We start from the raw sequence: 23,282 nt of genomic DNA on the forward strand, positions 1-23,282 counted from the left end.
TATTTTTATAATACAGTATATTATTTTATTATTGCCTAAATCTATATCAGTCTATCAATCAACTGACGCAACCTGAGTAATGTGTGCACACCTACTTATGGTGTGTTCAAATGAATTTACGTGTTGTAAGTGTGGGGGACAGAGGGCACGACATGTAAAGTGCGGGAGAAATGTCCCCCCCATTCCCCATTCCCCACAAAAAAAAAACTAACTATGCACAATAGCTGCAGTATCATTATGATTTCCTATAATTTATTTAGATATACTTTATTTCCTCACACAAAAAGAGAGGGGAAATAAATGTTTTGGTCAGCTTCAAAAACAACAGTACTCTGCATTTATGTGAGTATCTACGTAATACCAGCTTCTTCAACCTTTTTTAGTACTCTATTCACACTGCAGGGTTCTCTACATAACATGAATGTTGATTTTCTGTTAAAGACATTGGCACAATACTTAAAGAGGGGATTCAGAAATCCTGAACTGATACTATAGTGCAGTCAGTTTTGGGCTCAGAGGCCGGAACAGCTTTCCACTGGAGCAATGGCCGAAGCCAGCAGGAGTCTAGGACTTCAAAGTTTTTAAAATAGACAAGTCAAGATAGTGACAGAGACGAAGAGGAAAGGAAAGGCTCACTGTCACATATTTAATTCTTACAGCCACCATTTTGAGTTTATAAATCGCCATACCTTTACATTTTTAACCAATATTTCGACGTCCACCTCAGGTCTGAAAATGTCTGTATACTGACTCCTCAGTAATGGACCAAGCCTTTTGGTCTGATTCCCTGCTGTTATATTCCCAATGGCATGATCCTATCTCAAAGCCTGTCTGACTGGCTCTGGTCTGCTGTTCACATCAAAACAAGCACAGCTGGATCCATGAAGGCTGGCAGAGGACAAACAAAAAGCAGTTACCTCCAGCAGTACCCCCACCCCCCACCAGCAGTGTAGTAAGTGGACCACTGGGGCAAGTAGTGTTGTCCAAAAGCATCCCATAGCCCAGATTAACATGTCATGTATGCAGTGTTAAAGAAATAAATGTTGAACAGCGCACACTATCCACTATTCCACCACACCACTCAAACTTATTCTCCTGTATTTGTTTCTAAGTGACTGATGGGAACAACAATCTTTGACATTGGTCCAGTGTTAAGCGTAAATGCTATAACCGGCAGCCACAGACTGGGGCAAATGTTCAGCGTCAGTGTGGTCCACTAAAAGTGCTTTATTTTGCCACTGACAGGCTCAGATTATTATTCTAAGTGTCTGACAACATTATTGAAAGGATCCCTACAGAGGTAGACCTTTAAAACTCTTTAAGACCTTTCTGTTTAACCAGAAACAGCTCTGAGATCGCTAGCACTAAACCCACCAGACTCCATTTAAAAAAGCAATACTTTTAGTGTATATAGAGCCAATATATTTTCACATGTAAATCGGTTAACTATGTGTTTATTTCAATGGTTGTGGTTGTGATGATTGGAAAAGTGGAAAGACGACCCAAAACGGCTTTTCATAGTTTTATTTTGTTTCTGTCGACTTTGAATGAAGTGTATTTTATGATGCTAAAATAGCTGTTTATTTACACGGAGTCTGGTGGGTTTAGCGAACACAATTTCACAGATGTTTTTACGTTTAAAAAAAGGATCTTACTCTTTAACAGAAAGGTCGACTCCTTAGAAATCCTTTCCATAATGTTGTCAGACACTATTGCCATCCAATTATTGTTGAGAAATTTCAGTTTGGACCAAAGTGGTGGACCGACAGACCGACAATGAGCATGATTAAACAACTTGACCAATAAAAAAGATAAAAGAATAGTTTCTATTGTTTAAAGGTGGATTCTGCAATTCTGGAGAAAGATTATTGATATTTGACCTCAATACCCAAACAATACTCTGCAAAAAGTGTATTGGATTAGAAACGACCACCTTGAATAGATTCTTGACCAGATATTTAAACCAGATTGTAGTTAAAATAATGTACTAACAAAACATTAACAATAAATACTAACTGATTCTGCAGTTGTGCATAAGATTTTGACCTGTTGCTGCTTCTTCCTCTGTTCAAGTTTATTGCATGTAGCTTTTGAGACAGCCATAATATAAAAGAAAGCATTGATCTTTTTCGTGTTTTTTTCTACTAAGTCTCTAACATCTGGAACCAAAGAGCAGATGTTTCAGTTCAGTAAAAGTAAAACTGGAGTTGGCATCTGCAGACCTGATCTGGTCAAACCCTGAATAACCTAAGGTTTAAGTTCACAAATGGTGAGGCGTGTGATATAAATGACGTTATGTAAGTGGTTATGTAATAAAACAGAGAGACGTGCTTTATTGATATCTGGAGGGAAATGTGTGTGTGTGTGTGTGTGTGTGTGTGTGTGTGCGTGTGTGTGTGCGTGTGTGTGTGTGTGTGTGTGTGTGTGTGTGTGTGTAGGCAGATGTGCAGTTGGATGTGTTGTTCTAGAGGCCCGTTTGAACCTTGCCTCACAGTAGGTGAAAGGTAACTTTAGAGCAGGGGAAGAGATCATGTGGCAAAAATCAGGAATTCCCTTTACATAATGAGCCATTTGGATTTCATGATGAAGCTGTGCATGTGTGTGTGTGTTTGTACAGTATAAACATCATTTCCTACAATAGAGCAGAAAAAAACACACCTCATCCCTCCACCCCCTATCGCTGCTGTCGTAGACTGCATTTGCGTAGTTTGCACTATTATGGGACTTTACATGGAAATTATGTCATACTGTAGTTCCCTTTCAGTGGGGATGGAAGGATGTGCACCTCAATTAGGCTGATGCTCTGGGATGACTCACAGGATGAGCATACTGACACTGTACACACGCATGCACGCCAGTGGTTGAACAGTTCAACCACTGGCAGTTCAGACACAAACGTGCTCTGGTTTATTGGCATTTCTTCTAACCAATCACAATCGTCTTGGGCGGTGCTAAATGCTGGACAGAGCCACGGTGCCTCTGCAAAATAACCTCCGGAAGGAACTTGTTTTGGTGGAACATGTGTACGTTCAAAAGTTGTTTTCTTCGAAATTGAACGTTGTTGATATGTAGACGAGACATAAAATAACCGTTTTCCTCCATCAATGGTGATGATTTTGGCAAAACTAATATTCAAAAGCATTAATTTTAAAATATAAACAAGGCAATCAGTTTCTAGAAAATGTATGATATAAAGTGCTAAATTAAGAATATTGTAAAAGCTGTTTGTGTTTCCTTCCTGCCATCTTTCTGAACAGGACTTTTTCCAGCAGCACTGCAGCTGTGGAGCAGCCAGCCTGGCCTTCCACGACGTCCACAAGAGACACTTCAGAAGTGAGTGTCTGTCCCCCAGTGGAACCCTCTCTGACCTGTCCACCATCCACGAGGTCACCCGGCATCCACTCATATCAGCCAGGAGAGGTACAGTCATGGCATATTTTACTTTATTTGCTGGAAATATAAGATACATAAATATATGATGATACATCATCGTGTATTTTAGGCAAACTTCTTTCTTTGTGTACAGTATGTGGGAAACCCATGCTCAAAAAATAGGACTGCAATTGTGTTTGATGGCACAGAACTCACCATACAAAGCCAAACTACACACTAAATGTTCATTAGAGAACATCTAGCAGACACATTTCAAGATGTGGGATATATATATATATATATATATATATATATATATATATATATATATATATATATATATACACACATACATACTCATCATACTATAAAGGCAGGATTCTCTGTGAGTCTGTCTGGTTATCCTGTTACCTGCATGCATGAAAAGACATCACTCGCAGCACGCTGTTGTTCAGATGTAACTTGACTATTGGTGCTTTCACAAAATATATACACAATGAGAGTTTTGATAAATAATCACCAATAATGTGGATACATTGACTAAGTGGGTAAAGACAAACAATAAAACAGCTAGTAAGTCTGGTAGGAAAATGACATCACTTTACTGTAATGCAGCCTTTAAAACCAGGAAAGACAACACTTGTCATATCTCGATATTACGATATCCAAAATATGAGACGATATCTAGCCTCAATATCAATATTGCCCAGCCATAGCTTCACTTCTTCCTTCACAATAAAAGCCCAACTTAAATCCACTCAGAGCATCTGGCTAAGAAGAAACTTTTTCACACGCTATTTCTGATCCGGGCAATAATATACAACACAATTGAGTTGCATATTTTATAAATGCTTTGGGGGGCTTCTGTAAGTTATTTTGGGGTACAATGACTTAGAATAGTAACATACTCTATATCTTTTTTTATATCTACACATCATTATAAATCTATAGCTGTTTGGGCCCCAAGGCAGTTGCCTCCAATGCTGAATAGTAAAATTTGTTTTGGGTGTTTTTCCCCGTGAACCAGAGTGTATTTCAACGGTGTTGACCGTGAATAGCCACGACATGGGTATGTGACACAACTATGTCATGGCAGGTGTGTTCAGGACCCAAGAAAGTGCAGTGTGAGTGTGAAGTTGAGCGCATCTCGAGAAAACGGCAAGCAGCAATTCCACAGGCTAAGCAATCGGCCCGTTCTGAACAGGCATGTTTTGAACGGACACTGCACTAGTTCTTATAATTATGGGAGACTTCATGTTGTTTGGAGAAGTTGTCTACCAATCGGAAGGTCGTGGTTCGACAATGTTGAAGTTTCCTTGGGCAAGAACGCCAAAATTGCTCCCAATGTGAGTGAATGTGTATCTGATGAGCAGATGGCACTTTGTATGGCAGTCTCATTCACCCGTGTATGAATGTGTGCAAGTTTGTGTGAACGGGTTGAAGTGCTTGCAGTGTAGAGCGCTTTGAGTGGTCGCTAAGACTACAAAAGCGCTATATAAATGTAGTCCATATAATCAATAAGTCAATTAGTGATGTCAAAGCGAATTCAAATAAAGAAAAAATGGTGGTTTGGCCATCATTACCATGGCGCACACTCTCAGTCTTTCCTTGAAGGCATTCATGGTGTTCAACTCAGTTGTTCATACCAAAAGTGACAGAAGTGGTTGTGTGAATTTTTTTTAAAGATAGCACACACCTGGCCAATCACTGCAGAAGTGGAAGTGATTATTGTATTGTTGATTATGGAAATGTGCAAAAACTGTTATGGTGCAGCACTCCTAAATCCGCCATAGGAAAGGAGGTTTCAAACACTGTTCCAGACCATGTCACAAGCACTTAAGGCATTTCACAATTTCACAGTGCAATGACAGATTTAAAGTGTGCTCACTCTACCTCCATATAATGTGAGTTAGACGATCTGGCTAAACTTCCTTTAAGTGATGTTGCTCAGAAACTGCTTTGGTGATTACAATGTCATCACAGCTGGCAGAAATACTATACCCAACAAGCTGCAGTAGGAACTGTTGGGATGAATGCAAGGTTGGCATTGTATATCAGGACAAGTATGAGTATATACTGGTAGATGCAACTTCATAGTACAGAGAAAGGATTGGGCTTTGAGAATATAACATTCATTCTTTAGTGGACAGGCTATTTCTCTGAGACATACAGTGGTAGTTTTCTGTGCTCTGTCTATGATATGCAACTGAGTGCCCTGGAGGTTACTGAAACCACCCCTGTTTAACCTATAGCATTTAATTACTAGTAGGATCAGCTCTTAATAACCTGCCACCGTGGGATGTGTCAACAAACACAGACACCCAACTACGTATTTGTGTTTTAATTTCAGTGTTTGTCTGAAATGTTCCTGAAATGGATCTGTATGTTATTACAAAGCTTTATCAGTACTTAGGTTTCATGTTATGTTATTGTTTTCGGAGCAGTTCACATTGCCTGAGGAGGCAGTGGTGGTTGACAGCTCGCCGGTCCAGTGGCAAAGATGGAATTATGACTCAAATGGGACATGGGCGGAATTCCTGGCATCCTGCTAAGGGCGGGACCACATAATGCCCCGCGGACTCTGGAATGCCTTGGCTCTTCCTCTGATGGGCAGGAAACTGGATCTCAAGAAGAGGTTGAGAAGTCAGGAGAGATGGGGGCCCAGATTAGGTGCAGTAAGCAGAGTGAATAGCTCTGACTGGGCCAATTTATTGTCATATACCAGCCACAGATTGTTAGGAGTGTTTACTCAGGAACAGGTGCACAAACTAATGAATTAGAGAAAGCGAAAAACAGCGTCAAGAGTGCTTCTATTGGATTTGTGTAATTGGAGAGTCGGGGCAAGGGTTAGGTTTGGGTTAAAATGTGGATGTTGGGTGCATTCACTGACAAAGTGGAAAAGGCAATGCAAAAGTTCAGACAGAATCATTCCAAATGTGTATTGACTGACTTTCATGTACTTACACATAAAAAGACGAGACACAGAGGGCCATGGTGAGTGGAAATGTGAGCCTATGTGATGAGGGGAGGTGTGTTTACACGGACGAACAGAGGCAAACACAGGCCTGTGCTGAGTTCCATCACCATTTGTCATAACAGTCATCACTCCCTTCTCAACATGTAAACAAACACTTCGCCCTAACAGAACAAACTTATGTAAAGTAAATGAGCAACATACAGCTTACACTACAATGATACAAACATGTTGTAAGTCAGTGTCAAGTTACAGTGTGTACATGCCGAACTTCTGCTTGACTGAAACTGGCTTCATAAGAATATTTATTGACTGGACCAGGTCAAGCCTTTTTGAAATCTAGTTTGGGAATAAGGGCCTCATCACCATTGCTTTCAGCAGCAGCAGGCAGCTGTTTTCACAAAAAAAAGCTCTGAGAAGCGACTGTACTCTACCTGCTCAGTAGCAAACAGCAGACTGGCACATTTAGAGCTAGCTGGTCAACAGTGGAGTGTTAGAGCTGTTACACACCAACCAGACGGCCGACCGTCGGCAGAAAAGCCAATCGGACTGATCAGTCGGGTCCCCGTGGTCCAAAAAAATCCCTCAAAACACACTGAGGCGACGTCGACTTGAGCCCACGCTCTGCGCGTAATACGTCTCCATAGCAGCAGGCGGCGCTTCTCTGTATTGTTTCCCAGAAAATGAAAACCGGCAGCTGATAGGATGAACGCGTCACGTGGGTCTTTTTTCTCCGGAAATTCATAGCCAGACTGTCATTGCGGCTTGTTCACAATACGATCTCATATTGTACTAAAATAGTTCACCGAAATGTGTTTCTGAAAACATTTTAAGAGAGAAATAGGCCGTACAGTTGCTGAATCTGTCTTCATTTCAGATCGACAAAGGTCCGATTTTCGTCAGATTTTGAGCGGCTCATCCACTCGCCATTTCCGGGTGAGTCCCGACTGTCCTGTCTCCGACTGAACATGTCAGGTCGGCCAAAATGACGGCCGACGGCTCCTCCAACGGACGACGGCACGGAACACACAGAACAGACTCGAGTCACCGACCTCGCCAGATGGTCCACCGGCCAATAATCAGCTCTGTGTGTCAGCGCCTTTAGGGTTAGGGTTAGGGTTGGCTGTTAAAGAGACAGTTAATGAAGACCAAAGAGAGCAGTTAGTTCATATGACTTATATTCATCGGGTGGCAAGAAACTCAACTCCAACAACCCTGTCTCCTTAAAATGATGTTTACAAATTCATTTCTTAAGAGATGGAATGCTTCCTGGAATGTTTTTTTTTTTTGTCAACAATATGAGTTTTTGATCATTTATCATGTTTCATTTTGTTCACCGACAATGTGCTACAATTGTTTACAATATCCACTCCACAAATGTATATATATATATATATATATATATATGGGGGGTGGCAGTAGCTCAGTCCATAAAGAGTTGGGTGGACTGGTAGCTGGAGAGATGCCAGTTCACCTCCTGGGCACTGCCAAGGTGCTCTTGAGCAAGGCACCAAACCCCCCCAACCACTCAGGGCGCCTGTGTGTAGTGTGTCTAACAAAAACAGAATGTAAACTTTTTTTACCCATTGGGGATCAATACAAAGTATAGATGAAATTAAAAATGACACATAGGCAATAAACTGGTTGTTGGTAGAGAAAAATGGCAGAAAATGTCAATGGTTACACAAAACAAAACATACTTAATAATATACTAATATACTATACTAATATTTAATCAAAACCACAATCTCTTCTCTTATCTAAGCTTAAGGCAGAAATGGCCTATATCAGGAGATTCAGCTAACGCGTGGATGTAAGAATATTGAATGTGCGATGCATTGTGTGGAAGGTTCTGGCCAAAATGCCTTGATTATAATCACTGCTGGTAAATATCTGTCTGAGGTACGTGCACTAGTCTATACCACCACCTTGAAATGTTCACTTGCATAACTTGTACGGTTTGGCTGCAGTACTACTGGAAAAATAATAAAAAGCTGAACAGTTTGAAGAGGTCCCGATGGTGCTGGGATCCACGCATGCACAAATTCCATTCTCCGGTGTCAGATTCCTGTGCTGTGTACTCCCACCGTCCACCCCAACCACCTCCTGAAGGCCTCTGTGTAGTTCAATAAGATACGTGCATGCATCATGGACTGGAAAATCATTTGCCAGTGAACATAACCCAGGCGAGAAATACATTTAGGCTAACATAATGCAAACTCCTTCAGCACTATGTAAATGTGACTTTTAGGACCATGGGTTGGACTCAAAATGCAGCGTTCGTCCCTCTCTGCTGATTGTGTAAATAAGTCATTCTTTGTTAAACCTTGTGTTGCCCTCGGGTCAAATTTGACCCATTTTCATAATTCTTTATATCAGAAAAATGGGTTTCTTATAACCAAATTTCCTAAAATGCATTAATGTAGGTTGTATGCAACATTCTTCGCAGGGAAAATGAATGATTACTTCCATTGAAATTTGGTTGTTTTATTGAATTTGATAGCATTTGAAAAAAAAAGTTAAATGGTTTTACAGTATCCTGACTAAACTTTGATATAAAGTTTCACTAAACATCCCCTGATCTTAACTGTTAGTCAAAATAATTCATAATTTCTGTTTTTTATATTCAAAAATTAGGTATAATGACATTTAAATTAGGTTTATTGACCATGAATTTAAAAAAAACATGCAAAAAAAGTTCATTTTCAATTTTGACGCGGAAGGAAAACAAGTTCATGATCGACAGGAAGACAACACGAGGGTCAACATGCCAATAACCACTTTATAAGATGATAATATGTCAGAAGTTTTCTACTTGCTCTGTCGACCCCAGGTGGCCAAACAATAATATTATTAATAATAACAACAATAAAGATGATGAGGATGAAGAGGCTTGGACCCCCTCATAACTGCTTACAGTTGTAGTTATTTCTGTTTCTGAATTTATTGTTTATTTCTTATTAATGTTTAATATGTTTGTGTTTCACCAAGGCAAATTCCACGTAGGGTAACTACTGTGGCAATAAACTCCTTTCTGATTCTGATTCTGATGATGATAATCTTATTTGAAACAAAATCCTGGCTTCCTCTACAGAAGCATGTCTTGCGTCCCCATGCCAAGCAGGAAAAGGATTGTTGAAGAAGTTTTCCTTTCAGTGCTTGATTATGGAGATGTTATCTAAGTGCTGCCCCTTCCAATCTTAAACGCCTGGACACAGTTTATCATTCTGCCCTCAGATTTATCACTGGAGACAGCTACAATACTCACCACTGTGTAAAAGTAGACCTATCATTATAAGCGGAGAAAGTAGTCTATATCGATAACCTTTCATTTATGAGATTGTTCAGGTTCCGCTTAAAATGCCGCCGGAACCCCCTCATTTCTGGACGGATTGCCATCACCTCCTTTGTGTTGGCGTTCTAACCTCTGGTGGATTTCTGAGGACTATGGTTAACTGCTCCTCAGATCTCTGCAGGGTAAATCAGACAGCTAGCTAGACTATCTGTCCAATCTGAGTTTTCTGTTGACTAAAACAACTGTTACACCAAAACAAGTTCCTCAGCAAGGCTATTTTGCAGCCGGCGCTTAGCACCGCCCAAGACGATTGTCATTGGTTCAAAGAAATGCCAAATAACCATAGCACGTTTTTCGCCCATCCTGGAATACTGGACTAGCCAGACTTTCCTCCGCAGCGCTGTGGAGGTCTGGTAACGCAAGATTATGGAGCTGTTATCTATAGAAGTGCTGCTCCTTCCAATCTTAAACGCCTGGACACAGTTTATCATTCTGCCCTCAGATTTATCACTGGAGACAGCTACAATACTCACCACTGTGTAAAAGCGGGCCTTTAATCACTAGCAGAGTACCAGAATGCTCCTTCCTTATATTGCTGCACTGTTAGCGTGGAACTCTGGTCCTTATCACACACGATCCAACAACCTGCTCTTACTTAAGGCCCCAAGGGTACAGTCAGAGCTAGGGAAATCGGTTATCTTTTGAATGCTCCAACCAACAGGCTTCAACAGTCATTTCAATTCAATTTCCTTCCAACATATGGCCAGTTTAGAGCATTTTTGTAATTGTTAGTTACTTAAATGTCCTTGACTGTATGTTGATTATTTTATTATGTAAAGATATACAGTATGTCTTTGATTTTACATAATTGTTTTTGTGACTTGCATGTCCTTGTTTCGATTCCAGTCATTGTATTTTACACTTTTTGCACTGTTGGTGTTTTGTGTTCTACATTTTAATGTGTATTCATTTAGTGTAATCTCGGCTACATTGAAAATGAGAGCTTGCTCTCAAATGTACCTCTGAGAACTAAAAAAATGTTGATGATGATGATGCTGCTGCTGCTGCTGCTGCTGCTGCTGCTGCTGCTGCTGATGATGATGATGATGATGATGATGATGACAATAATATTAATTATGCAGCTTTAAAGCCACTCTGTGTCAATGTGTAGATATAGGACGTTTCTGACTTTGGCACCTCACGGGCTGGTATTAAAGAGGCGCTTTGGTGTCTTTAAAAGGCAGTTTATCTATTTGCCATTGAGTGTCATCATTAGAGGTGATCCTAAAATATAATACTGGTAACACAATAAACCAGAAAGCATTGTAACACAGTGATAGTAAGCCACTTTGACATTTGCCCCCAAAACACCAGATTCACATTTTAAACTGTTTTAAGATACAAATGTGCACAGCAAAAAAACAACAAAACTCCACTTTGACAATAAATAAACAGAGTGCACATGTGCAAGAGCGTAGGATTTGTTTCACCATTGGGTGGTACACAGAAATGTTTCCACGTCAAACATTCATTCATATCCTGCACTCCAAACTAATAAATGAAATAATGAAAAAAATCTGTAAAATAACAGCAAAGGTTCTGGCAGCTCGTTACCCAGACTTTTTAGTTAAAGCGCGTTATATGATGCTAAAGGAGACTTTTAGCGTCAATAACGACAAAGGCACCCGACCAAGCGTCCGTATTTTACGAGATGGGAGTGAGAATGTGTTGCAAAACCTCATCATACCTCAACCATCATATTTTTTGAAGGGGACAAATCTACCTCTTGTAAATGTTGGGTGGGTTGGGAGGGAGGGGAGACATACTTACCCAAAAATAACATACAACGCGCTTCGCAAGTACAACAAAAGATTGGATCTCTACTATCATTTAATTTTGGGTGTTTTATTAATTTTTTTAGCATTTGAAAGAGAAATGAATGAAATAAAATGTTTCGAAACCTTCGAAGACCCTTCTGTGATTATTCTTCCTTTAATATTAGTCTAAATAATTCATCATTTCTGCTTCTTTAACTTGAGAATTAGGTATAGTTTCCTATAAGTTAGGTTTTTAATTGACCATGAATTCCAAAAATAAGTGTAAAACTATAGTGGTAGTAAGTTGGTGTTAGTGGTGTTTATACAGTGAAAAGAAGCGTTAAACGTCAAAAAAAGAGCCAAAAACATTGAAAAAGGCGCCAAAAGTTTCGAAAAAAAGAGACCAAAAGATCAGAAAAAGTTGACAACACAAGGGTTAAGAGAGACGGTAGAGAGTAGTAGGAAGGAAACAACAAAGGACTTTCACCCAGGAGACCGGGGTTCATGTCCCGTTCTTGTACCCGCTTATAACGGAAACGTATCTTTTATAAGCCCACCCACCATTTTTTCCTAAACTTAATTGTCCCGTTATTGTGCCGCATGTCAGTTAAATGTACGTCCCGACCCAGAGCGTCAATAGTTTAGATATGACACTAAAGGAGACTTTTAGTGTCAATAACAACGCCAAAGGCACATGCTCAAGCGTCCGTATTTTACGCGATGGGAGTGAGAATGTGTTGTCATTTGTCTGGTGGCAGTTAACAAATACCTGTAAAATGAATCAACTGCCTTCCAAAACGGCAGATTGGACCATATGAATACTGATCTCACCGTTGCTTAGCCAGGCCGTCTCTCCCACTCACACACTGTAACCACGTCTTGTTTGTGATGTGTTTTTCAGACATGAGCGCTGAGGGTCTGACTCCTGTCCCTCTGTGGAGGAAAGGCTTGAACCGAAGGAGTTACACTGAGGGGGAGGTCCGCTTCCTCGGAGACAGCACGGATGGACTCTCCGCCCCCCAGCGCATGGTGAGTCATGTGCACATGTTACAGGTTCACTTCAGCAGTGTCTTGGTATTATCCAACAAAGAAACTTTTCATGTAAATACATAATAATAATAATAATAATAATAATAATACATTGGATTTATATAGTGCTTTTTGAAAGTCCTCAAAGACTTCTTTTTCAGTGTTTTGTCACTTTATTATACCACATGTGAAACTTGATCTGCAGTCAGGAGCAAGATTTTTAAAAAAGCACATAAACGAAAGGACAAAATACAAAAACATAAAGTACAAAAATGTTTCCTGTACATACAATATACAGAACCCAATTTGACACCATACCACAGCAGCAGCCTCGAAAAAATAAATAAATAAATAAAAATTAAATGCGCAAATTAAGCTGAGATTTTACTCCAATTGCTCTTAAACTGGGGTACTCTGAATAGGGAAAGGATTAGGGCCACATCCTAAAAATGGATTTGAGTTCAGCGTTTAAAGTCAGAATTCTGACTATTTTATCATAATTCTGACTTTAAATTTAGAACTCAAATACATTTTTCACATGTGGCCCTAATCCTCTTCCGTATCTGAATCTACAGGCTGAGGGGAGTGTTTCAAACTCACAGTTAAGGTTTGTGCAATCTAATATAGACCAGGCCTTGGGGAGTAGCCTACTTGCTGGTCCAAGATGGCAGCCAAGGGGGTCTGTGGGATACCTATCACCTTACCAGCCACCTTCATGTTACAGTTTAGGTGGTTTTTGTCCCTGATGTTCAGCTTACCGTACCAAGCAGTCATGGCAAAAGATTTGATAAATGACTTATAAAATAAAGACATTACTTCCTATCTACATTAAAGGTATTTAACTTCCTTTGCTTACATAGGATATATGAGTACTGCCAGTATTGAGGAAATGAATGCCCAGTTTTCAGCTAGATAGCTAGCTTGCTTCTTAGTATTAACACTGTAATATACACAGAGTGCACGACCTTTAACATGTATGATCCATGATGGTCTTAAAAACAAATATTTTAGCAATGATTCACATTCTTCAGAAATTAGGACCGGTACTGAGCATGACAGGCCCTGCTCCCACCCCCCACCCACCCACCCACACAGACACACACACACACACACACACACACACACACACACACACACACACACACACACACACACACACACACACAGTGAATCACTTAAGATTGCCCAACATCCACCTCCTCTGTTAACTGTCTTTACGGCAGCAGAACTCTCACTGATGACACATGATGAATGAGATACTTTGGAGTAGGCCCTTTACAAGGGCCCCACCTGCTGGGAATTTACCGTAATTAATGTAGCGGGAGGATATTGCTTGTTTTAAGCACCAAGGGAAGTTAAGCTTGGGAATTTGGGGACATTTGCACAATTTCAATTTTAAAAGCATACCTTTTAATAGTGAACTTATTGTATACAGTGAAATACACATCAAAAAAGCAATACTTTGTTATGACCATTGAATAGAATTGTAAGCTGCACTGCATTCAGCACCACTCTTCCATCACATTAAGAATCCCATTAAATATGAATTCAGTGAAATGACAACCCTCTATATGCACAGTGCATTCTCCATCACATGTGCAGCGCACACTACTGCATTGACATTTCACACTGCATGTATTTGCTAAATTAATGGATTTATTTGGCAATGGATGGATGTCTGCTTATGGTATGGTAAAATGTTTGTTTCTATCTGCAAATAATACAGCCTGAGCAGATAACCACTATAGGTTCATTTGTATTCCCGTTATTTTCCATAAATTCACATGGAAGGTTGCCACCTTGCATATTCTCTGAATTTTACAGAACGTAACATTTTAAGTTTGAACACAAGATACTTTAAAAACAGCATTATGCCATGAGATCTACTGGGAATATGTTGTTGCCAGTACAATCTTTTGATTTTAATGACCATTGTCGCAGAACATTTAAGGACAAACCTAATTAGTCTGCTGTTCTGCTGTACATGTTTGTAACTTTAGTACAGAGATCTTCAACAGGGGGTCTGGGACTCCTAGGGGGTCCTCAGAGTTACTGCAGGGGGCCACCAAATTATTGTTTGATAGTTAAAAAATATGTGTATTTCCTGTCTGAAAATATAAATTAACATGAATCCAACATATTATTTGTAAAGATAAATAATTAACATTGATATAGGCTTACTGTCCTATGAGTAAGGAAGCCATCACAGATACAGGTAAACTTAACTGTTCCACATTTTAACAAAACATGATGTATAAATACATAAATATGTTAACAATTATTATTTTCTAAGCTTAGTATTGTATGCACCATAAAAAAAGGTATGTGTAAAGGCTCTAGGCTGTAGGCCCAGTTTAACTTAATAACTTAATTTTATACAGAAGTAAGGGATCCCTACTCCGTCTCTTATTCAGCTGAAGGGACCTTGGCCTTAAAAAAACATTGAAGACCCCTTCTTTAGTGTAAAGCTGTTTTCATACCAAACGGGAGGCAAGTTTAAGACATGGCACAATTGCATACAAAGTCAAAGGAGAGACGCGATTAGACGTGAATCTATCTGCATGAGTTGAAAATGGAAAGAAGGATGTGTGTGTATCTGTGGGCTTCATGAACGCGTACCGAGACGAGAGGACATGGGAGAGAGACTGGAGGGGAAAAACTGAGAGTGCATCCACTGCTATGTATATTTGGCACATTGGCTGTCAACAACACGGACTGCACAAACGGTCCCGCCGGCCAATTTGCACTTCCATCACTTTATGTCTGAACATATAAAGGTTAATATGGTGCAATATGTGAGCACTTGTAGCCTAATTTCTGAGTGAGCAATTGTATTTTTTTGAGAACAGAGAAATATATTTTGAAAGTACATACATTGCAGTTTGAAGAGAAATTATACACAAGCAAGTTTGAGCGAACAAAAATCTATTCCATGCTCAGCAATTTTTTACTATTATCCATATTAATGTGCAATAATAACCCCTGTCACGCAGTTTACTTATATATATATATATATACACAGACTCAACGCATTCGGAGGATTAAAGAAGGTCAATTATGACTGGCTGTTCGTCTCCAATTAGATCGATAGTAGCAAGAAACACAAATCTTCGGGGAACAGTCTTTGACACAACACCTGTTGGAAGCACACCTGAACGAACACTGAGGCGTGTGGGGGCTGCAGGCAGGGCTTTACAACTTTGGTCTTGTAGTCACTTGTCTCAGCTCAAAGTCATTTTGTATTAAATTGTTGTTGTTGCGTGTCTTTGTTGTTCAGCTGAGTGAAAACTGTACATGGGGCCGAGTCAAAGACCTGGTGAGGAAATCTAAGATGAGGAACCAAAGCAGGCTGGGAATGACTTCCACCTCACTGAAGATGTCCTGCCCACAACTCTACATGTAAGGAACACACTACGGACTCACTCTGTGCTGTATATTCTGGATATGGATAATTATACTAAATCAACACTAAGTAAAACATGACCCCTGTCAACATACTTTGGTTTAATTTTCTTCTGGAGATGTTTTATGGTTTGGTCCAGACCGCAAACTCCAATGCAGGGAAGCTTAATCTTAATGCTGCAAGATGTGATGATATTTTATGCAACAGTGTTCTTCCAACTTTGTGTCAGTGGTTGAGGGAAGGCACAAAGCCAGGTCCATAAAAAAATGTGTTTCCCAGTTTTGTGTGGAAGAACTTGCCTGGCCTGCACAGAGCCCTAACTTAAGGGCCACGGCTGTGACTATTTGTAGCATCCATACTGCTAATCCATCATCTTCTCTGCAAACCATCATCCCGGAAAAAAATCTCAATCATTATTATTATTATTAAACTTCATCGCTCTATCCCTGGCTTTACAAAGTGCTTCACTATTCAGGGTCAAATTAAACGATCACTAACAGGGAGATAATGGCTCAAATGTAAATTAAAAGAATGATGAAATTCATCACTCATGAGTTATTTAAAATTAAATGTATTAATGCACCTTTGATTGACATTTTACAGAAGGCTGTGCAGCAAAATGAACACCATCAGTGAAATTAGCATACAAACTAAAAACAATACCTATCTCATTCTCCTCATCATATCACCTGCAGCGATCTCAGCTCAAACTGTGCTAACGCTGGTCTGAAGTCAGCCTGAGGTGCACACATTTCACACATTCTTCCTTCATAAAAAACAGCTTATGCGGGGGAAAAGGTGTAGGCATCGTTTCTACATCCAGCTCCTGGATTTTTTTGTAAATAATATTTTGTCCATTAATCATGATTTGATCCTGTTTTCTAGTATGACACAAAAAAAACACTTTAAATCTGTTCCAAACTCCCTGACAAAGCCCAAACTTGATTGTCCTTCTCCCTGTGTTCTCCCTTGTATGTTAAACAAAACCTAAAAAAAGAGAAGGAATGCAAGTAATCTGGGAAGTGGGAAAAAGTGGGAAAAAGGCCAGCATTAGGGGGGGGGAAGAAAGGCATCTGATGTAGTAGAGTGTAAAGTGTGACAGCTTCCTGGCAGATAGAGATAGAAGGAGCGATTAGCTTCATTTTTGCCTGCGAGCGGAAGGGTCAGAGTGGATGAAATGTGTTTGTTCTTTATTTGAGAGGCTGTACATGTAGGACTCAGACAGGAGGTGGTGGTGGTCATGGCCCTTTTCATTGGTGGTGGAAGTAGTATTCAGATCTTTTACTTGAGTAAAAGTACTAACACCACACTGTAAAAATACTGTGTTACGGCCTCCATTTAAAGAAACAAACCAAGGCTCAAAAGGGATTGGAGGATGCAACATATAAAAAAGGATGCCAGACACAAGGTTAACAATTAACCAACAAGCTTTATTAAATAATGCAAAAATATTCACAAAAGTAGCAAACAAAGAGAAACAAAAAGGACTGGAGACCCCGGCCAAAAAGAACAAAAGATGGGAAGACACTGGACCAACCTCGCAGTAGGCCGTCGCTCCCCGCGTCTCCCCCTAAATTACCTAAAAAGGGTAAAATAATCCTAGAACAAACAAAAGAGACAAATAACTGAACGATCGGTAATCTCCAGCCCAAACTAACATAATAAACTAAAATAACAAAATTCCAGCACCTAAGTGTAAACACAAACTTGCTTGTGGAGAAAAAAGGTGAGGAGGAAACTCCTTTATGGCCCTTTTTCACAGCAGACATTTTGACTTGTCATAGTAGGAAAAGCACAGCTGAAATCGATAACCTTAACGACGGCTCAATTCCATCAAGTGTCCCAGTAAGCTATTTCAGTGAGTCAGCATGCACCATACCAGGACCTCTCCTAAGTGGAATGCAGCCATCATTAATGGTTTTGAATACACCTGTGCTTTTCCTACTATGACATGTCAACATGTCTGCTGTGAAAAAGGTCTATAGTGTTCTGCTGTGTGTGCTCTCCATGTGCCTCTGTCCCTTCACTCTCTGCCTTCTTATCACCCCCCCCCACTCTACCTGAGCACTGATTACGCTCAGGTGTGTAACAGGCAGAGGGAGGAGGGACAGAGAGAGAGAGAGAGAGAGAGTGACAGAGGGAGAAAACAAGACACACACACACCAAAGGCACATGTAACACTGTTACAAGTAAAAGTCCTGCATTAAAAATGTTACTTAAGTAAATGTCTGTAAGTAACATCAGGAAAATGTTGTTAAAGTAATAAAGGTAAAAGTACTCAATGCAGAAAAATCCTGACATTTTAGAAACTGGAATTGATCGAAACAGTTGTGTGTTTAATGGTCTATTCATTGACATCATGTTGGCTAGTTTCATTTATAATTCAAAATCGTATTGTAGAAAGTACATGTGTTTTGTGTGCAGGAATCTTAATGTGTAAAGTAACTAGTAACTAAAGCTGTAACAGATGAATGTAGTGGAGTAAAAAGTACAATATTTCTCTCTGAAATGTAGCGGAGTAGAAGTAGAAAGTGGCATGAAAAGAAAAGACTCAAGTAAAGTACAAGTACCTCCGGGTATGGAGATCGTTCATTTTTGTTGATATTGATCTCATTTTCGAGGCTGCTTAACGATCCGAGTCTTTATCGATACCATTTTCCATACTTTTCTATTATTTGGTGGAAAGACGAGACGACAAATTCTTAATCTTAACAGAACTAGTCTTTTATTGCAAAAACTGGGAGTCTGTGACTGTTTGATTTCTTCCGTCTCGGTCGCTGAGGAAGCAGCCCACAGAGCGGTGCTCGCAGCAGCCAGTTCCACTACCTTATTGATTTTCGGGTTTTGAGAAATTTGGAACTTAACAGAGTCTTGAGACCCATCCCTACTCAACATCTGCACTTAAAGTTGCAGTAGGTAAGACTTATAAAACTAACTTTCTGTCATATTTGCTGAAACTGACCCTATGTTCTAGTAGAACTACATGAAGCAGGTCATTTAAAAAAAAAAAATCCGGCTCCTCTGGCTCCACCTACAGCCTGTAGTGAGATTTGCAAAAATCCACCGCTCCCTGTTCAGATGCACCAATCAGGGCCAGGGGGGGTGTCTAACTGTTCAGATGCACCAATCAGAGCCAGGGGGGGTGTCTAATTGCGTGTCAATCACTGCTCATGCACACACATTCATTCTCCCTTGTGGGGGGAGGGGCTTAGGAGACCGTTTTGGGCTTTAGCGGAAAGGGGGGAGGGACTGAGAGGTTGTCGATGTTCACATTTCTTGGCTAAGTTCTGGATCTTCACAATCCTACCTACAGCACCTTTTAAGTACAGTACTTGAGTACAAAATATACGTAGTTACATTCCACCACTGGGCCCTTCAGCCCCTCCCTCTGTCCTGACCGGGGCTTGGCACAGACCTAGACGAACAGGGGTGGGGGGTGAAGAGTCAGGTCTGAGGTATGCCTGGAGGAGTGGGAGAATTAGCCCATGGGTTCAAGCTGAGGCCTGGGGAGACATGGCTGCAGTCCAGGATTCTTTAGAAACAACAGCAGCCTCCCGTTGAGACGTGCACGCCGGCCAACTGCAGCGCTGCTCACAGTGGAGGAATGATGGACAACATATCAATCAACCTATCAACTAACTCTATTACTGAGCACTTTAAAACAACCAAAGTTGACAAAGTACATACAGTAACTCACACACAGTGGTGGAATGTAAGTAATGTAAGTACATTTACTCCAGTACTGTACTTAACCCGTGTGTTGTCCTTGGGTCAAATTTGACCCGTTTTCTAACTTTTATTTATCAGAAATAAATGTTTCTTACAACCAAGTTGCCCCAGAATAACATGGATGCATGATGTATGGAACCCACACAACATTCTTCGCATGTAAAATGTATGATTATTTCCATTGACATTTAGTTGTTTTACTAAATTTTATTAGCCTGGAAATCCAGAACGATTAAGGGTCTGGCACTGAGTAATAAAAACAGCCCAACTCGAGGGGCGGCAATGAGCATGCATTAGAAAATCTCACTGCACGCGATTGGATAACACTACGACCAATCCCAACAATACACAGGGTGATGTATCCAGAGCCCCATACGCTTAGCTACCAGCGGAGCTAACTGGTAGATTAAACTCTTAGCTACCAGAGGAGCTAACTGGTAGATTAAACTCTTAGCTACCAGAGGAGCTAACTGGTAGATTCAACTCTTAGCTACCAGAGGAGCTAACTGGTAGATTCAACTCTTAGCTACCAGCGGAGCTAACTGGTAGATTAATCTCTTAGCTACCAGAGGAGCTAACTGGTAGATTCAACTCTTAGCTACCAGAGGAGCTAACTGGTAGATTCAACTCTTAGCTACCAGAGGAGCTAACTGGTAGATTATAACTGGTAGTCGTAATCTGTTTAGCTCACCTCTGACCCGCCTATATCAGATACACCGATGTGATTGGTGCAGCTCGGCTACAAGGGCATAGTTAATGAGCACCATTACTGAATGCCAGAGTGACTCGCTGAGCAAATTCAAATTGTGCTCTTGTGAGAACTCTGGATTTCCAGGGTACAATTTTATAGCATTTATAAGAAAATGTTTAAATTGTTTTAAAACCGCATCCTGACTAAACTTTGACATAAACCAGTCTGTGATTCACTCAACATCATCTGATCTTAACTATTAGTCAAAATAATTCATAATTTCTGCCTTTTTATCTAAAAATTAGGTTTAATTTCATTTAGGTATATTGACCATGAATTTATAAAACGCGTTGAAAAAAGTTACAAAAATGGTTAAAAAAGCGCCAAAAGAATTAAAAAAACGCCAAGTTTGGAAAAAGCGCCAAAAAAGGTTTTGACCCGCATGACAAAAAGTTCATGGCGACGTGAAAACTACACGAGGGCTAAGTCCAAATGTTGAGGTACTTGTACTTTACTTGAGTCTTTTCTTTTCATGCCACTTTCTACTTCTACTCCGCTACATTTCAGAGAGAAATATTGTACTTTTTACTCCACTACATTCATCTGTTACAGCTTTAGTTACTAGTTACTTTACACATTAAGATTTCTGCACACAAAACACATGTAGTTTATACAATACAAAATTATATTATAGATTAAACTACACAACTGTTTTGATTTTTTCCAGTTTCTAAAATGGGAGGATTTTTCTGCATTGAGTACTTTTACTTTAATATTTCTGCTCACACAGGCATAAAATACAAATAAAACAAATTAAAAGACATAAAACAAGGGGACGGCCATACAATAAAACAATAAAATCAAAATGTCAACATGTGGTGTAGAAGGCCAAGGAGAAGAGCTGGGTTTTAATAATGATAAACTATGTTTTCTGACACTCCCATGTTGAGCTGTTGTGATGCAAGCTGAAGGAGAGTCTCTGATGTCTACCAGGAATGCTGTAAAAAAGCCAGTAGCTCACAGTTCTAACTGTCTCCTCCTCTGTACAGGCCTGATCTGGAACCAGTAGAACCTGCTGCCAGAAACAGGAACTCCATGATTGCCTTGGGCCACCAGAGCAAATTGGACTTCCCGTGGCTACAATAAACATCCAGGTAGGGCAGACTACTTTTAGTCTTTTCACAGACTGCAAAAAAAAATCCTGCACACTGTCGAACTTGCAAAAAATATATAAAGTTTGATAATGGGCAATGTTTGGGTACTATCTTCAGGCAAATGGTGTTACATCCTGAGAAGCCATCTTTAATAGGAGGTGACTGTTTTTGTGCAGAAATCAACTTCCACATGAAATCAGGCATAAATACATAACATTCATTCACATATCCATTACTATAGAGCTTAAACTTCAATATAACCCCTGTTGATATATATCATACCATACCAGAGCAATCTATAATAGATGGATGTTGATTTCTGTATATTGATAGAGCATTCATATTGAGGCATATTTCCAAAACCTGCTGGTACCTTATCCATTAATACATAAATATAGGAAAAACACAGCAAGCATCCTCACAAAAAAACATCGTAGGGCATTAACTTAAATAACACTAAAATGTATACGAAAATATAAAAAATCAACATCATACATTTTGCTTACAAAACTCCACACTATTATACAAGTACAAAAAGGGCCTTAGAAAATTCAAGCTGCATCAGTGCATACATATATGTACACATATATCTTTTCACAGACAAAATCTGGGAAAATGTCCTCACGTCATTTGTTTCTAGGTATTTCTGCAAAATGTGGCTAAATTGGGAAATATTTCTAAACTCTGCCCTCCATCTTTGTCTCCACAGTTCCTCAGATCCAATTGGTCTCACATGGGGAAGAGGGGGACACCGTGACGATGATGAGAAGATTCAAGACTGGAAAAGAAACCGTTAAGGAAAATGAGGGAATTAGGAAGAGAGAGAACAATGGTGGAAAAGGAAAGGACTCGGAGGAGGCAGCTGGTGCTGCATGAAAGGGAGAATGAGAGTAATTATGTGAAACTCATTAACTGTATATTGCAGGGTACCTGGGAAATATAGGCGATGTTCTCCTGAAATTAAGAAAATGAGATTACTATATGTCCAAAATGATCTCCACTGTGATATAACTAACTGCATTACTTTCTCTGTTGATACTATTTACACTCCTATAGGTTTCCATTAGGATGGTGCAACCTTTGTAACAATCCAACTAATGTGAAATATACACATATTTCACAACTTTCCATTTTATATGATATGACGTTGTAAATGTGTTATAGACAAATCACACACCGCTTTGTATAGTGTGTGTGTGTGTGTGTGTGTGTGTGTGTGTGTGTGTGTGTGTGTGTGTGTGTGTGGGTGTGTGTGATGTTGCATAACCAGCGTGCATTCAGAGATAATGTGTATGAAGAGTGCAAGAGAAAAACCCTGCAGAGTTCCTGATGATAGGAGGTTGTGGAGAAACATCTCTCTCTCGATATAACTAGAAAATATATATACTGAATCCCACCCCTACACAAATATACACAGTACTGTGTCAAACTCATAAATAGCACCAGCTCCCCTAAACTGTAGTAAGTTGGCTTTCAGTTATACTGTAGTATTAAAGGGTAATTTGGTTTTTTATCAACCTGGACTATTTTGCTATGTTTTTGTGTCTAAGTGACTGATGGGAACAACAATCTTTGACATTGGTCCAGTATTAAGCGAGAATGCTGCAGTTGGCAGCGGAGAAACAAGCTACAATGTAAGTTAATAGGACAATTGTCCAGCTTGTATTTACCTTCACAAATGTGCTCGTTTTGCCGCTGACAGACTCAGATTATTATTCTAAGTTTCTGACAACATTATGGAAAAGATTTCTAAGGAGGTCGACCTTTCTGTTAAAGAGTAAGATCCTTTTTTAAAACATAAAAACATCCGCGAAATTG

General features: G+C 39.8%; 1 protein-coding gene across 2 annotated transcripts in view; it reads left to right on the forward strand.

Moving 5' to 3' along the window:
* The window catches only part of si:ch211-250c4.3 (uncharacterized protein LOC100535981 homolog), a 61,858-nt gene extending 39,596 nt beyond the window's left edge, over positions 1-22,262 (forward strand). The window contains exons 4-8 of one of the 2 annotated variants that reach the window (XM_036003716.1): positions 3,258-3,420; positions 12,360-12,487; positions 15,765-15,886; positions 21,360-21,464; positions 22,207-22,262. In XM_036003716.1, coding sequence (XP_035859609.1) covers positions 3,258-3,420; positions 12,360-12,487; positions 15,765-15,886; positions 21,360-21,456 — 510 coding nt within the window. In that variant the 3' untranslated portion in view covers positions 21,457-21,464; positions 22,207-22,262. Of the gene's footprint in view, positions 1-3,257; positions 3,421-12,359; positions 12,488-15,764; positions 15,887-21,359; positions 21,465-22,173 lie in introns of both variants that reach the window. The other variant, XM_031300373.2, reaches the window with a different exon arrangement.
* Positions 22,263-23,282: the final 1,020 nt, after the last annotated feature.

Source organism: Sander lucioperca, chromosome 7 (genome assembly GCF_008315115.2).
Source record: "Sander lucioperca isolate FBNREF2018 chromosome 7, SLUC_FBN_1.2, whole genome shotgun sequence".
NCBI classification, from domain to species: domain Eukaryota; kingdom Metazoa; phylum Chordata; class Actinopteri; order Perciformes; family Percidae; genus Sander; species Sander lucioperca.